The following is an 18,678-nucleotide window of genomic DNA, read 5'->3' on the forward strand; positions in this document are numbered from 1 at the left end:
CGGTATAATGCAATCAAATTTCTAGAAAGAACAGTACGAGCAAACAAAAAAAATTATATTACATGTACAACCATAGCACCAACCACAACAGAAATATACGAAAGAAAATAAAATCGTTGGAGAATTACAACATACAGCTTATTTTACCAAACGACAAGCTCTCTCCAAGGGTTTTGTTTTTCTATCCTATAGCAAACATAGTGAAGTGCACACTCACGTTGCAGCGCAGAGTGAACGAACAGTGAAAAAAAAATTGCGGTGATAAAAATCTATTCTCTTTGGCTTCTCGTTTCACCATAGAGTTAGTCAAACGAAAACCCAAATCAGCACTTCACACCCAGCAAGAACGTTCCGGCAAACTAATCCGAAGACACATTTGACTTACGATTCAATCGACGATACGCGAAACTTCATTCAATACTCACCATTGAAGCTGTATCAACGCCATAAATAGCTTTAGTTCCGTGTGGCCGCCACACTTTAGTCATCACACAAAATTACGGCCACTTGAGATGTACACATAAAGTAAACTAAAATCAGATAGAAAAAAAAAATTGTGCTCCTTCCAAAACGGAAGCATTGAATGGGAAAAAAATTTTATTGCACAAAATGAAGAAGAATTAAACTGCAACATTTTTATATTGCTATATTTGTTTATTTTTTTTGTTTTCAATTTGTTTCAGCTTGTTTTTGTTGTTGTTATTACTGTGGTTTCCTTTACGGCTGCTTTCAATGCTACATATATTGTTGAAACTGAACTGATGTTATAAGTGTACATATATATTCCTATTCACTGTAAAATAATTTATTCTTATCGATAATCTAATTTATAACCATGCACGCATGTGTTCTTTTTTTTCCTCTGTTTAAACTTCATTCTTTCTCCTCATTCACCTTTCCTATAACGACGTTTTCTGTTTATCGCATTTTGGGTATGTGTGTGTTGTTGTTGTTGATTTTGCAACTGCATTTTTGTTCGCATTTTTTTTTCTTGCTTTCTTGGTTAATTCTTTAACTTCATCATTAATTTTCATTCTATTGGTTTTGATGTGTATCAAATGAATTTCTTTTCATTTGTTCCTCTTCTTATTTATTATTATTCCGCATTGCACTGTTGTTGTTACAACGTTTAAACGTTAAATTTGGCCGATTTCTCGCCACCACAAAGTGAAACAATTTACTTTGGCTCTGTGAACGGTAATTATTTTAAAAATTTTATTCGCTTCGGCAAAAATCGATTTGGACATTTGGCCAACCCGCACATTTTATTGTTATACACGTGAAGGTATGTATGTGTGTGTGTGTGTTTGGTATTTCTCGATAATTTTTATTTGGATATTTTCCATTGAGTATAGAAAAAAACGGCATTCAAAAGAATCAATGAATTCATTGAAACGTTGGAAATGAACGAAAACCAATCATTAATGCTGCTGGATAGCACCATCGAAACAAATTCTTATTGGGTTTTATATGAATGCTTGAGCGCAAACAAGCAACTTAGATTCTCAGTATTTTAAAGTGTAACATACAAGTAATGAGTATACAAACGTATACGTGTTTTGTATGGAGATGTAACACTTTAAAATACTGCGAATCTAAGTTGCTCTTTTGCGCTCACACATTCATATGTCTGTATGTGTTTTTGTGTGTCTGTCACCATTAATGGATCAATTGTTTAGAGAAAAAAAACCGTTGTCCCGCCAGACATAGATTACGACTTACAGTCTAAAAATTCTAAATATGTAAGCTTAACTCTCGTATGTGTTTATTTGAATACTATACATGGTTTGTTTTTCTTTTTCTTGTTTTTTTTTTGTTTAATTTTAAATTGAAGGCCTTTTATACTTTCACATATGATTTTATATTCTCTCTGAACATTCTACTTCCGTGTCTTCATTTCAATTTATAACTAATATAAATTTTTTATTTTGGAGACTCCAAAGATCAACGAAAAATTCTTTCTTTCTTTCTTTCTTTCTTTTTTGTTGTTGTTTCGAAATGTCAAACTAAATAAGTCGCGTCACGAAGAACACACTTGTAAACAGAAGAGAAAACAAAAACGGAATCAGTCCCAAAAATTCAAAAGTAATTTCATTCGTGTTTTTTGTTTTTTTGTTATTTTCTCCGAAGATACTGTCTCCGATGTGTTTTAAGGCCCTCCCTTTCAATTTTATATTTGATGAATGTTTATATCTATATATATATTTCACATGAAAATGAGAGAAAGAAAATGCATGATTGTTTTTGTTGCATCAAAAATGGATTCATTTCCGCTGAAAATAGTTGCGATTCTAGGTCAATGTAGAATATTTTATCTTCGTTTCACTTCTATCTTCGGCTGAGTCTGTCGAACAATGTTCATTTTCTGTGTTTGTGTGTGACTGTCTCTAACGGTTGTGTGTTTGCAATTTTGCACTATTTCATCTATATATGAATGTTGCACCATTGGATAATAATAATTCATGATCATTTTACGATAGAATAGAATAATAAAAGTGTTGTAGTCAATGGAGAGGAATATCATATAATGTATGTATAACGTCGTCCTTGTTCTCAATCTATTTCCCTTCATATCGTTTATGTGTGTGTGTGTGTGTGTATTTATTTTGTCTGTCAGTTTCTGTACGATAAATTCAGTTGCTTACAACTGTAACTGTGGCACTTCTCGAAAAAAAAAAATTACGACTTGCATGTGTTTGTGTATATAATCCTGTGTCTTAGTACATCTCAACAACTATTTATGGCCTTTGTGAGTTTCCATGTAACCTTTCTCTCTCTTGTTTTTATTTGGTTTCTCATTTCACTCTTTTTCCATCCATTTTTTTTTCTCTCTCCATCGAATATGTTACAATTCCAACATATAACTCGATGAAAGAAAAGAGTCCACTTGTTTTTTTATTCTTCTTCGATAAAATCAATCATAATTACAAAAGCATGTTTTACCAAGCCAAAAAAAGGAAAGAAAAGAAAAAAAGGAGGACCAATGAAATACGATTTGAACGAACGTTCTAGTTAAAAATAGTGTTGGCTTCGAACGTTCGTTCGACCGTTCGACAACATAAAAAAAAATTGTTTTGTTCGTTCGTTCGTTCGAAAGTTTTGTAAAAACTTATTTTGTTCGTTCGTTCGTTCGAAAAGTTGAAAATTATTTTTTTTGCTCGTTCGTTCGTTCGAAATTTATTTAAAAAAAATGTTGTTCGTTCGTTCGTTCGGAAATTGCTATGTTCGACCGTTGGGATTTTTTACATTTGAAATACATAGGAAGCAAATATTTCTTTGGCTAAGACTGAAGGTACAACGTTATTACCGGTGTTATTACTCAGTAATACCACTGGTAATAATTATTAACGATCTTATTACCGATTAATAAGTAATTACCGTTAAGTACTTAATTAAACTTTGTACTTAAGCTTGAGTATGTACTTAACGTACTTAACGTACGTACTTAACGTACTTAACGTACTTAACGTACTTAACGTACTCAACGTACTTAACGTACTTAACGTACTCAACGTGCTTAACGCACTTAACGTACTTAAAGTACTTAACGTACTTAAAGTACATACTCAAGCTTAAGTAGAAAGTTTAATTAAGTACTTAACGGTAATTACTTATTAATCGGTAATAAGATCGATACTAATTATTACCAGTGGTATTACTGAGTAATAACACCGGTAATAACGTTGTACCTTCAGTCTTAGCCAAAGAAATATTTGCTTCCTATGTATTTCAAATTTAAAAAATCCCAACGGTCGAACATAGCAATTTCCGAACGAACGAACGAACAACATTTTTTTAAAATAAATTTCGAACGAACGAACGAGCAAAAAAAATAATTTTCAACTTTTCGAACGAACGAACGAACAAAATAAGTTTTTACAAAACTTTCGAACGAACGAACGAACAAAACAATTTTTTTTAATGTTGTCGAACGGTCGAACAAGTGTTCGAAAGTGTTCGACGGCCAACACTAGTTAAAAACTACGCTTGGTCTTAATCAGAAGAATTTCAAACAAAAAGAAAATGATTTAAACGCAAATGAATATTTCAATAAAATACAACAATAAGCTACCTGAGAGACATGTGCTTAAAAATGTTTGTGTTTTTTCTCATTTTTTTCTTATAAATTTTTTTTCTCTTTCATAATTTATTTTTTTTTTTTTCATAAAATTTTCTTTACTCTTCCTTTTATGCTAAACTCTTAATTTCATTTAAAAAAATTTCTTCACTTTATTTAAATATTCATTTTTTTTTGCCTAAAATTGTTCTAAACAGTTAGATTTGTTTTTTTTTGTGTTTTTCTTCATTTCTCTGAATAAACAACTCTCAACAAACGAAGAGTAAACTTAAGAATTTATTTAAAACAGAAAACTTACGCAACCAAATTCAGGAATTGTAAATTGAAAATCAAGTGTCCAAATTTGAAATAAAGAAAAATAAAAATCGCATTTAACGTGGTTACAACACACATTGGCTTGTCCACTTTCATTTAATGTTTTCAGAGGAGGAAGGGGGAGGTTTGGCACAATTGTGTGTGCACAATTCAAACGATCGTAAAAATACCGTTAAGCTTCAAATGTGGGTGGAATATGCAGCATTTTGGATTAACTACTGCATCGTGATGATGTCGATCGACTGCCACTTGCGTTCACTAATGATGTCCAATTCAAATTGTTTCTACTAATATTGATGGGTGATAATGCGTCTGATTCGAGTTCGTTTAGTTGAAGACCGAGTCCGCCATTACTGGAGGTGCCGGCCGAAAAATCGAGCTGTGCATTTGGAAATGGGAAAATCGGCTATCAAATGGAAAGAAAAAGAATAGAAATTGATTTTAGACCCAAGTTGATCCCGAAATTGCAATTTTAAAACAATAAAAAAAAATGGTTTCAAAGATCAAAATGTTGACGTGAGTATGCGGTTGTACATGTACTTACCGTGTTAGCATCAAATTCTGGTAACGGAATGGTGGTTTCTTCGCGAATCTCCTTATCGTCGCGAAACACAACTGTTTTGACCACACCTTTGATGTGATCTTCGGGCCAAACACCCAACAGTATTCGTTGTGGCCTTCCGCGTCCTTTGGGCCGTAGATCAGAGCCACCGTCTATTGATGGACCGAGCATGTTGTGCACACGATTCGCATACAGCACAAATGTCGGATACGGAATGTCATACTTTCGTGCCGCTTGTGACAATGACAAACCATCCTTAAGAACGCTCATTATAGCTTCAGCCATTGTCTCTGGACGCCATGATTTCAACGGGCCACGCTCACGAAAACGCAAATGATGGATGAGATTTTGATTCGTACTCCAGCATTTTTGCCACATCGACTGCAACTGATACTGATAACTCTCTGCAAAGAAGAACAGAAAAAAAGTGATAACAATTGAAATCAAGTCCAATCAGAACATCAAACGAAATTGTTTTTCTTCGAACAAAAAAAAATGATTCTATAAAACTAATAAAAACGTAATTAGTCTACACACAGTTTAACAAAAGTTGTTATTTAGACAAAATTCAGTTGATTATTTAATTTCATTTTGACTGTGATGTGGGCAGTAACGATATGAGTCAAAAGTTTGTTATTTCTCCCCCCTCCCCCGTCATTCACCTCGATGTAATCAATTTATAAGTACATACATATATACATATCAGAAGATGGGGAAAAATTACGTGTTGTTGTACATGTTGAAGCGTAGGTAATGCATACGGTTAGTGCAAAAGCATTTATTGCCCTACCTGACGCGAGCACCATCTGTTCAGTTTGAACATGAAAACAAACAAATTGATCCATACAGAGTTATAATACAACAGCATCTCTATATAGAGGAAACGCTGTGGTTCGTTTTGTTCGACATATTTTTTATACACTGCCTTCATTTCCACCGATTCATACATCGGTTGGCAGCTGGAGTCACTTTGTTTGTTTTCATGTTCGCACCGAATAGATGGCGTTTGCGTTAGGGAGAGCAATAAATGCTTTTGCACTAAAGGCATGAGGTAATGTTATTCCGTTTATGTGTTCGAAGAGAGTTTGTGAAAATGTTGCGAAACACGACAGCAAGCATGAACGGAAAAACTGGCCTCCTTATTAAAAATTTAATCGACTAAACATCAATTATGGATGAATAAACGAGGAATTTTTGAAAGAGAGAGTGAGAGAGAGAGAGAAAGAGCGAGCGAAACAAAGGGATATTGCAACTTTTTTGACCAGAAAAAACGCCATCTTACGTCGTGCCCGTAAATTATTTTACTGTACATTTCGATGGTAGAGCTTGAACAAAAGTTCAACACTATGAATAAACTTGGAAAGAGCTTGATAAACTTGATGAAATACATATATTTTATGGTAGTTGCAATACCCCTATGGAGCGAAAGAGAGACATACATACATATTTATGTATATCGAACGGTTAAACTTTATAAAATATATTTGGAATTAGAAAAAAAAGAAACACGTGCATATACACATACACAGTACATACTTATGTAACACAGAAAATTTCAACTTAACGAAAAAGCATTAAACCAGAGACCATAAACTTTATTATGAAAAACCGACACGAAAATCGAGAACAGTTGAATATTCTATATGCATTATGAATACGATGTGGTTTTTTTTCATATTCTCAGTTTGCTTCGTGCGTTGTTTTTTCATTGTCAATTTTATACCGATATTAATAACAATTTAATAAAAAAAAATCCGTTCGGTTCGGTTTAATCGTCAGCCTTTTTTTCGAGCTCGTGGGCATAGTTGAGTATTCGTGTGGAAAGCGATGAATTTGAAGAGAGCGAGTGTGAGTGAGTGGCTGTGAGTGAGTGTGAGAGAACAATGGTTTAGTGACTAATGAATATCATTAAAATAAACTATTTATGAATTTTTATCGAAAACCAACCAAGCGAACGCTCAAATCAAACGAATGACAAAGACACGTATACGATATTATTAAATTTTAAATATTTAATGTAAGCTAACTTTTTACGAGACATTGTCAAACGATAAAGTTGTTTTTTGGGTCATTTGGTCGTTGCATTGTGTTTCAAAGTGCATGTACAGTGCAGTGCAGTGTGTGCACAACGTGCATATTCAATTGGGAGTGTTTGCGCTTATTGCTTTGATATTGTGATATTGACAGCTCACATAAAGGTGAGGCTATATAAATGGTATGCCACTACATGTGTCTTCAAAGCTTTGATCGTTATTATTTTTCCTTCTGATTTTGTTAATTCATTCGACAGCCTTTCATTGAATCGCTTCGAAGCATGAAAATACTAAATCAGGCACATATTTTCTGAATCCAATTTTTCGGTATCGGTTTGGCATTTTGATTGCAGATTTCTGGCAAAACCAATTAAATTCCATGCAATTGACAGTTCGAATTTTCACATGTGCCCTCTGGTTCTTCTCCACACCCCCACCCCCCACTTCAAACTCTCATCCTTCCGCTCTCTCGCTTTCTCTTCATAATTTCTTCATTCATCATTCATTTTAGTTGAGCGAGTAAAAGTTTTATTTAATTTACTATTTCTGACTAGATCAAATTGAAATGGTTGTCAGCTCCATTTAATTTTCATCGTTTTATTGTCTTTATTGAAATAATAATAACAATTATTATCATTGTTGTGTATGGAATAGATCGAAAAATAGACACACATACGTTTGCCGCTGTGCTTGTGCTTTTTCGATGGACTTTAATGACCGTCGCTCGATTTGGCGTTAATGCACCATTGCATGTGTCAAATGTATCGTGGGTAATTTTCGCTGTTCTCGTCGTCGTAGTCGTCGTCGACGACGACGTCGTCATTCCCTATCTCCGGTATGAAATGTTCATTTCATTTTATTTTAAATAATTAATTACAACAGAACGAAGTCATAAAAACCTAACTGACGAAAACTTGAAAGAAAATGCGCTAACACTGAGCAATTATAATTATAACGCTCTCTCTCTCACACTCTCTCTCTCTCTGTCTCTCTCTCTCTCGCATTCACAAAAATAAACATAAAAATAGAAAATGATTAAATAAATACCAAAACAATGGCAAAATAAAGTGACTAAAATGCAACGGGAAAATGGAATATGATGGAGAGAGAGAAATTTAAATGAATAAAATATAAATAATAACTAATATTCCACACACTATCGTCACGTATGCTACGCTGAATACAATCCACCCGACCATTTGTTCTCTTTTGTCTGTCTCGGTGTGTCAAGCATATTAGCTAGTCGGAAACGTTGTGCGGCCACAAAGTGTGGGCGCACACTTTTTCTATCCCAAATGCATTTATCAACACTAATTACTAACTACAATAATGGCCGGTCGATAATTTTAAATACTCATTCGATTATTATTATTATTATAATTACAACCGCGCTCCAAATAAAATGAAATACTTCTATTTCTCACAGCGTGTCAGTCACAAATTGAAAATTTCGTGTGAAATGCAAGGGGAAGGAGGCGGTCAATCAACCGAAAAGAAATTAAAACAAATGACTATCTTTGGATTGAAAGCATTCCATTCCTTTGTTGTTCGTCTTTCGAAAATGCACGCACAAACATTTGACAATAATACAAAGCGAATGGTGTGAAATGCTTTATGTGTTCACTGCATCCTCGACACATCATTAATGCCATTAAACCATTACCAAATTGGTTTAGTTTAATTTAATTTCTCCTCAAATTGACCTCGCTACAGTGGCCAAGTATCCAACGAAAACAAAGAAACCAAATTGAATATCATACACAAAATATGACTATAATGTGAAACACGCACTAGCAGCGCAGTCAATTTCAGATCGATCAAGCAACAACAATGTATATGACAAATAGACGTATTCCACATTGCACGAGAAGATCTCTCGTGCTGCGCTTCTGTCATTTTACTGCTTAAACGCTTTTATGATTATTAATTAAGCTAAAATAATATAATATATATGTCGGTGGTGGCCATGACAGAATGCCATCGAAATGTTCAAGTCAACAGACAGAAGTGCAAAGGAGGAGAGAAAAAAAATGTAAGCGATAAAGTTTTTGGAATAAAACCGCAACTAAACGGATGAATAGATTTAATGCATCAGAATATTTCATTACACGAAGACTCACAATTTATCAATTTGTCTATTTTTGGTGAGAAACAGTGAATACACGCACGAAAACGGGCCACTATCGAGCGAGGAAGAGAGAGTGAGAGAAAGAGAGATAGAATGAGGGACAATAATAATGCATCATTTCTTGTCAGTGCTCCATAGAAGTAGACTGACAGACAGCATGTCGTTTCAAGCTCGGCTCGAATAAAATAATCAAACACAAGTATTTCGTTGCGACAAAAACGCGAGCGCGAGATAGAGAGCATTTATAAATAGTTGAGGTGAGCAGCAAGAGCAGCACCATAAAATTGAATTAAATCGCATAGTGAAGCATAAATGCATTTGCCTATTCAGCCTATTCGATTCCATTGAAAGCGATATGATGTAGAGGCAACCACAAACGACACACGTTTTCACTAAATTATTATCAAAACTTCATCATAAGCAGTTGTAATTTGCAACCTTTCGTCGTGAAGTGAAATATATTTCGACAGTTTTAAACATAAATAAATGTCCATTAATCTCTCAATTATAAATTATAAGTTTGATTGTAGTGCCGAATAGTAGACGTAGAGAGAAAGAGAGTGATAGAGAGAGAGTGTGTGTGTGTAGCGTTGAAAATTGTAAAATGAATTATGAACGGAATGCATGAAACATCAGTAAGTAGAAAGAAGACGAGAGAGAAAAAAAAAGAGCGCCAGACTTGGCTAATGTCTAAATTCATGCTGAGAGATACGTGCACGCATGACACATCTCGCCGAGAGACATAGACCGAGAGAAAGAGATTGAGTTAAATACAAACACCGAGACACAATTGCATTCGGAATCAATTCAGTGGGAACGCGCTTGGCAAGGACTTTTTCTACTTGCTCGTTGTCATTCCCATTCCCATTCCGGTAATGACAGACGAAAGAATTGGTGTTCTGAACGTTGAAATGGCGCAAGCAGCAAGGAATAAAACGACAAGCGAACGAGAAGAAAGAAATATAAAGACGACAAATTATATGTATATGTATATGCTTTAATTTTAATTAATACCAACAATCAGCTTCAGCAGTCACTACACTATTTTCGTCTCTAATTAGTCATTTGCTGAGTGAAAAGCATAAGTGTGAGCGATCACGAGAGCGAAAAAGAGAGTCAAACATGCATTGGGCGATAAAAATGCACGAAGAAACAGCCCGATTACAATGCAAAAGTGCGAGTTCACACTTATTTGGTGTAGCCACACAGTTGATACGTACATTATACAGAAAAACATCGACGCATGGCCTGGTAGTGAGGCCAACAACTGAATGAATGAATTGAGCCTCGAACCAAACGTAAACGAACAAGAAAGATGAAAAACAGTAGCCGTAAAACGATGACGGAGGAATTAGTTGCTTTCTCTTCTTTTGCCGTTGTCGGAAACGTGGCGCGGTCGCATTCCGTTCGGTTCGGAACATCCAGATGCATCAAGTGGAAGAAAAATCAACACAACTACTTTAATTTACACTACAGCAAATGTGTTGCTGTCGCATCGGCAAAACTTATTCACCGTGCTGTTGAAAAATTTATTACCTGTTTGACCCATTACGTGATTGTGTACACGTTGTGCACACGGCACAAAAAGCCGCTCTGTCGTCAAATATTATTAAATATACACACGGTGTACAAATTTAATTCAATAATTTGCTGCATCTTTTTTTCCCTCCATCGAATGAGTTATGAATTACATCAAGTGTGTGTAAGTGTGTGCGGGCGCACAATTTGCTCACCATGTGTGTGTGTGTGTGTGAGTGCACACACATCACATCGTACGAATAATATAAATGCCAACACCGATGACGAATTGCAATGGATTATTTGTCGAGCAATTTTATCAGATGGACAAGTTGTTATTGTTGTTCACCTTTTTTTTCTGTCGCGCTACTTTGGCGCTTTTTTCCATTTGGAAAAAACTAAATCTGCAATCAATGCATATACTACCCATGAGCCACTCGATTCTGATTTATGAACTTAGTTTTAATCGAATCGAATATCTTCTTTTTTTTCTACTCGAATCAAAAACTTGGGCTTCCGATGAAAAGTTGATTGATTGGCAAATGCGAAAGTGTATGCATATTGTGTAGCAAGAAAGAAAATTGGTGGCACACACAGATTATGGATAATTTTCGAATGCAATTCAACGAAAATTAAAGAGTCAATTGATACAATGAAAACAATTGAAAAAAAAAAACATAAAAGAAAATCATGGATTTAAATGCGTATGTTCCCGGAATTAATCGAATCGGCCTTTATTTACGGTAATCAAATACCAAACAGCAAATTTAGCTGCCGAAATAAGTATACAATATTCATTTCGAGGAATGAATCGAAAGAAGAGTGAAAAAAATATATATCAGAAACGATTCAAAACGCTACTGATACGATTCAATTCATTCTCTTTATTATTATTTTTTTTTCGTTTTTCGTAAATTGTACAAAAGAAGTGTGCGTCGAATTGAATATGCACAATCGAATTGTTTTGCCGGAGAGAGAGAGAGAGAGAGAGAGGGGGGGGGGGGAGATCAGTTGAAATTAAAGAAATTGAACATGGCAACAGTGGCAGATTGGTGTTCACAAAATAATAACATGCAATTTATACCGCTTTACTCATACTAAATTCACGGGAAATATAATTTTAGCGCAATAGTATACTTTTCAAGTAAAATCCCGAACGCAAATAAACCGATAAATATTTTCGACAGCGTTTTAGTTCTCGCATTTTCTTCTTCTCTCACAGGCACACATACACGCATTCACTGAGTGTCTAGTGTGAGTCGAGAAGTTGGATTCATGACGCTCGGATGAATGGCAATTCATTTTGTTTTGGCTTGAAATGCAGAGTAACCGAGAAATCCTTGCACTCTAAATGGTATAATCAATGACTTTTGCTGTTGTTGTTTCTATGCGTAATGACTTAGCCGGTTGGTCGAATGGGCGAACGAGCAAAAAAGTGAACAATAATAATACAACAACACAGTCCAATTACATTTGCATTTGCAGCGCCATCATCTCACCGTCGCACCGTCAATTTTTCATTTTTCGATTATAGATCGCTGTTTCTGATACTTTTGATTCTTCAACAAACCAACTTATTTTCAACATGGAATCTTTAACGGCAACAAGGCAAGCGGCTTGTCTCTGGCTCACACGATGCCTCCAACTATTGCTAACTCGATTGCCGATTGCAATCATCATTTCTTCATGAAAATTTAATTGTATATATATAGAAACTATTGCCAATGATAAATGTGAATTAAATATATTAAATGTAATGGTAGCCCAAGGAACGAACGAACAAACAAATAAACGGGCAAACAAAACGAAGCGCGAGAGCACTACAAAATGGAACGTTTTGTTGAGATCATCCATACATGATAGTAAGTGGTGATGACGATGCGACTGCAGCATTCTGCTCCGAAGAAAAATTCGGAGCACATTTCGTTGTGTGTGATCTCGATGAATTGCGAATCGAATTGCTGGAATTTTCGCATATCGAATGTAATTTTATATTTTTTGCCGCGCACCAATTTCGATCCGACTTGAATTAAGGCACATTGTAAGAAATATTATTCAACAACACATTCAATTGCAAATTAAACAATGCGAAGCGAAACGGAAAAACGTTTTTAATAATGAATGAGCTTGTGAAGTGAGAGACGCGGGCATGCGTGCGCACTCACATCATCACCAACCGATGAAGATAAAAAAAAATAGAATCACGGTCCATTGGCATGGAAATCAAACAAAGTAACTAAACCAACCAATCAACCGACCGGCTAAATGCATTTAAATCCCATTTTCAATCGACTTCAAACGATCGCGCTCTCTTTCTATCGCTCATAGCATCCAATCTCTCTGTTTTTCTCTCACACACAGGCGCGCAAACCAAGCTCAGCTTGACTTAGATAAAGAGCTCTCACTCGATTATTCGGCGTGCATGTGTTGATTTTCGCAACGAAATCGATACTATTTCCAATTTATTTTTATTGTTGACCGTGTTTAATTAATTTTATCGTTTTCAATTCTTTGTGTTTTGCCATTTTATTGCGTTTCACTTGTTTTCTCGACTGAGCATGGAATGGGCTCTTCTATTTTCAAACGATTACTCATTCCAGTGTAACGACGACGACGACGACGGCGACTACGACGGCGATAATCGGTAAAACACATTCGAGAGAAAATTACAGGCGCTGAATATTATCATTACGACTCATTTTACTATGCGCGCCAAAAGGATCGCGTTTGCTTACCAATTTAAAGACGAATGAGCAATAGCAATAATAGTTGTAATTGAATGATTTGACTTGATTTTGCAAGCAGCAGCAACACAAACAGACACAGTGACGAAGTAAAAGCGAGAGCAACAGCGAGAGATCAATTGGGAAATGCAATGGGAGACTAATGAGTGTTTTGCGTAGGGTATACTTAGAAAACTGTTAAAAATTCAGCATTCCACATGATTTCTATATTTAATATTAAATTTTTTTTTTCCTTCAATAGTTGTGCATGGGAGACGAAAGGGGAAAGAAACCCTCGAATTTATAGGTGGAATTAAAGCAAACAGAAAAATATGAATAAAATTGCAATTGACAGAGAAAAGAGAGGCGATGCATGCATCCGTCATGAGTTCAAGAAATTGTATATGAAAGCAACGTCAGTAAGATGTGCAAATAAAATTCATAAATTAATTCTTTATTTTAATTGCGGATGTGATGAGAGCACTGCGTCGTGCAACATTGTTTCTCACTGCTTGCCTTCTCATTTATTTAGTTTTTCTTTCTCTATCAACTGAAGCGATTGCTCTTCCTCTTCCTCTCACTCTCTTTTGGTTGCTCGATGCAAAATTTTGTCGTGACAATCGTGCGTTGATTGCCCAAATGCATACGCATTCTTGTTTAGCAACGTCGTATACCTTGACTACGCGATGCGTTGCCGTTCACTGCATTCTTTGCATGGGATTTTGCGATTGACAATCGAACTCAAGCGCATGCTGCTTACGCTTGTTCATTTAGCACTACTGGTTCAGTGCGCTGACTTATTCTTTTTCCATCGTCGTCTCTTTTCTCTCTGTGACTGCAATCGCATTTGAATGCCTTTGGTTGGATTCGCGTGTGCTTAGGCCGCAGCAACACCGCGTCTGACTCAAGATAATTTGTGAAATAATATCTTATTAGTGCTTTTCGTCATTCTTTCATTATTATATGACGCTCTCGCTTGCCCTTACACCGCCACATTCGCTCTCTTTTCTCGTTTAATTGTTATTTTTGTTTGGCCGTAAATATTTATATTCTTATTTGGCATCTCTCGTTCATTCGTTCGCTCGTTCGCTCGCTTGCTTGTTATGCTCTTCATAATCGATCGCTGCAATGCCGTGCAATTAATGCAGATAGAGAAAAAAAATGTGTTGTATATATTTATTTATGTGAATATTTCATATATGCAAAATGTTTCTTTTTTTCCCTTCATTTCGGGTTTTTGTTTTAATGATGTTGCCGTACGGTGTTTCTCTTTTCTTTTCTTCACTTCTCTTGCACATAAACACAGTTGCTTACATCCTTGCATCTTTGGCTGTGTCTCTCTTACTTGTTCATTGGCTCGATTTGCATCGCCTCTTTACACTGCATCCAATTTCTTTATTGTGAAGCATCGTGCACTAGCCAGCCTCAATAATTTGCTGATTCGGTGTGTGTGCACAAATTAAGTGAATTGATGATTGTTTGGCTCATATGCAATCGGCGATCATACAACTCAATCATTTGCATCGATTAAGTCGAAATAAAATTGCACACATTTTGAATTTGTTTAGAGTAAACTGTGTTGTTTGTTAATTGAGCTTATGCAATTTCTAACTTGAGTTTATGTTTGGTTTCGTACAAATTTATTTTCTCCGTTTTTTTCCTTTTCTTCGTTCAGTTTTTTTTTTGCAAAACGGAAACAACGCGAATTATTTATTAACGAAACAGTTGCGACGAATGAATCATCGTGGTGATTCATGCTTTATCTGCATTTAAACCAAACATCGAAATGCATTCGAAATTTTGAAAAAAAGAATTCTCATCGATTCATGCGATTCTAGAGAATCCCTTTTCAATTTGTGAAAATTCGATAGATTATCACAATGAATGACTTAAACATAAGGTATACCTGACATACTGTTTAATGAACTGGATGGTGCTGCATTTAACCAGGCCTGTGAATTTTGTAACAGCTTCGCCTGAAACAGAGAGGAAGAGAAAAAAAAATTGAATGAAATTAGCGGAACAGTTAATTATTGATCTCAATGACATTTCTCTTATTAGCCTAGAATCCATTAATCTCAATAAGTCTCATTTTGAACATACACGCGCGAATGGGCGCGCGCGTGCGATTCGCATACACATTTCAATTGTCATTTGTGTGGCCAGACGTCACGAGTGAACGGTTTGAAGGAGATTGGTTGCGAATTGTGTGGCATATACGCAATTCTCAAATGTCAAATCTACATCAATCGGGTGACTTATTGTCAATTATCCCCGTTCGATGATTGATTTGGCCTAACACACTCACACAACACGGTGCAAATTTATTCAAACAATGAAAACCAAAAAAACAACAGCCAAAGTATCAAACCACAAATTCAACAATGGGAGCCGGAGAGAGAGAGAGAGAGAGAGAGACCGAGTGTGAGAGTGATAACACACTTAGCCAACTGTATCCACATTTTTTTGTTTGCTATCACCAAAGATCTATTGCTGTTGGTTATGTATTTAAACACTCTGGTTTGTTGTTTTTATTGCAATCACTCGCCTTTTTTATATATATAAATATATTTAAAATGGAAAGTTGTCGCCGGTTGGGAAAATAACTGCACACATTGCACACAATATAAATTGGGAAACGCATCACGTATTTGTATAGTATGCCAATTATCCGCCACAAAAAGCCCCCGCACACACATACCACACACAAAAAACACACTCATACTAGCACTCATAGTTCAATGGGTGCACTCGGTGTTTGACTTGATTTGCTCAATATTTGGCGCATTCGGAATATATTTATGTGAATCATTGAATTATTTAATTGAATTGGAAAAAAAAGTGAAAAGTTTGCCATAAATGATTGATGGAATGCACTGAATTGGCATGAAGTGCGATCCAATGCATGGGCAATGCGTCGACAATGCATGTAGATTGATGCTGCCATTTCGGTTTGGTGAAATGAATATTAGTGGAAAAAAAGTAGTTTGATTTTTAATATTTTTGTATGCAGTTCAAGTTGAGTCACGTTTTTTTTCACTCTCTTTCATGAGTTTGTGTGTTTGCCGAGTAATTAGGTGTTTTCTGCGAAGTTCTAACAAAAAAAAATATGGAGAATCAAAAAAGGGATGGGGCAGAAGGATAGAGAGAGAGAGAGAGAGAGAGAGAGCGAAGAAGAAGAAGATTTTAATCAATATGTTTACGTATTAATTATCGAAGGACTCGCGTCAATTCAAACAAATTTGGTCTTACAATTCTCCTTACCGTTGACTCGGATGGGATAAGCAGTGGTGTGTATCCTACAAAAACAGTCTTAGCCAATTGAACCCGACAACAATATACGTAAGGATACGCTACGCATACAATATTACGTATAATGTTCACTATACGTATGCGTGATAAATGTCCAATTTGGTATAATTATGGAAAAACGGTTTTGTAATTAGCTTTTCTCTTTGTAACAACAAATCGATTAATTGCCAATGCGAAAATGAAAAATTATGGACCTGATGCGGCGTTGAAAATTGTAAACAAAAAGCGCCGGAGAAATTACGATGGCATAAATATGATGTATCAACAAAATTGTATAAAGTGCATAACGTTCATTGTTCACAAACTTAACGGCAAACGGGAAAAATGTATTTCATTTTATTAAATTCGAGGCTCATTTTATCTTCATGGTAAATTGCACAAATTCAATGCTTTTTTTCCGCGTCGATTTGAAAAAAAAATAAATCGGAGGTGAGGAAGCCGTGATCAAATCAACACAAAACGAGTGAAAACAATCACGGAATAAAAACAAAGTATCAGCAACAGTATTTTGCGCCAATTCCGATTGGAATTGAACAGTAACAAGACAGGCAGAAAAAAACGGTAATTATTTACATGAATGTAAAATAAAGCGGTTGCCTAAAACTTTTATTAGCTTAGAAAAGTCGAAATAGCGTATTACTAATTGAATGTGTGCCTACGTCTGCAGCTAAAAAAAAAACGTTGCATTTATGATTTCCGATATGCGAACCATCGATTGATTTCTCAGAAGAATGGCACTTGGAGTAGAAAATGAACGAAGCAAACACCGTCAAGAGTGCAAGAGAGGCGAGAAACGATTGGCAAATTGTTCTTAGCGCGCCTGATGATGGTTGTTCGCCATCGCGTTACACACCGTGCAAGGTGATTATTTGCATTTAGTTATTGAAGTTTTTATGGCTTTTCTAGTTTTTTAATTGCTATAATTTAATTGCTCGATACATGCATATAGAATAAATGAATGCTAACACGAACAAGACTTTTCTACACATGTTCTCCTTCATCCGCGAGACTCGCGCGTAACTCTCTTCTTTGCCATTGCATTCACACACAATCGAGCGCTCACACACACACACAAATACGCTCTTTCCCTTTGAATTTTTATAACTTTAATTTTTCGTCATCATTCGAAATAAACATTAAACAATAACAAATTATGCGGACATTGTTCGCCGTTTGCACATTGTTCTTTTCTCTATCAACAAAATGGTTTACATTTTAATTGATGTAATCATTTGTTTTACAGCTTGTAGCTGATATATTAGAACCCATTATTGAAATACCATTATCAATTTGTCGAGATGAGTGTCCCTCCCCATTTCATGTATGAAATTCATGTATCGCATTTGTTCTTTTTTTCGTCGTCTTCTTCGGTTTTGAATCAAAAGAGAAAGAAATTCCGATCGAACAATCTCTATTATTATTTTTTGTGTGTGTGGGACCACACGATTGGCCTGAAATAAGATAATAAGCGATAAAATAATAAGTTTCTGAGCAATTATCGCGATCGCAAAGTCAATAATCTCAATAATATGTCGATTGCCTTGCTTTCGTTGAGCATAATTAGCATGACAGTTATCGCTCATTTTGAACCACCATTAACGACAATGACACATACGGCAAAAAACGTATGTGGAAATAATTTGTAGCATATCGGAACCTTTTGTAAACTCTTTTGCTTAATGTGAAACGTAGTGAAAAACGTTAAGCTATTTTATTTTCTGTTCCTTTTCAATAAATTTACCTAGGGGTTTCACGCAACTTAAAATTCATCTAAAATTTCAATATTTCTCTCTTTTCTCTCACATTCTCTGGGATTCACCAATATCCGTATAATTTTGAAATATTCCAACATTCACCTTGAAAATTATGTTCCGGTAGTGGGTTTTGGTGGATCCTCAGGATCGTTCAAAACTGCTCCCGGTTCTGGAAGTGGGTTTTGGTGGATCTTCAGGATGGATCAGACTGGGTTTGACAATGCCCTGGTCCATCCTGAGGATTCACTTCCAGAA

General features: G+C 35.6%; 1 protein-coding gene across 4 annotated transcripts in view; it reads right to left on the reverse strand.

Moving 5' to 3' along the window:
- Window positions 1–4,205: 4,205 nt before the first annotated feature.
- Window positions 4,206–18,678, reverse strand: part of LOC129574042 (protein bric-a-brac 1) — a 49,481-nt gene continuing 35,008 nt past the window's right edge. For 2 of the 4 annotated variants that reach the window (XM_055455353.1, XM_055455355.1), the window contains exons 4-6: window positions 15,273–15,333; window positions 4,938–5,359; window positions 4,206–4,799 (exon numbers count right to left, since the gene is read on the reverse strand). In XM_055455353.1, the coding sequence (XP_055311328.1) occupies window positions 4,605–4,799; window positions 4,938–5,359; window positions 15,273–15,333 (678 nt within the window). In that variant the 3' untranslated portion in view covers window positions 4,206–4,604. Of the gene's footprint in view, window positions 4,800–4,937; window positions 5,360–15,263; window positions 15,334–18,678 lie in introns of all 4 variants that reach the window. The other 2 variants (XM_055455351.1, XM_055455352.1) reach the window with 1 other exon arrangement.

Source organism: Sitodiplosis mosellana, unplaced genomic scaffold, assembly GCF_009176505.1.
Source record: "Sitodiplosis mosellana isolate CC-2019 unplaced genomic scaffold, AAFC_SMos_1.0 Smas_scaffold_6150, whole genome shotgun sequence".
Taxonomy (NCBI): domain Eukaryota; kingdom Metazoa; phylum Arthropoda; class Insecta; order Diptera; family Cecidomyiidae; genus Sitodiplosis; species Sitodiplosis mosellana.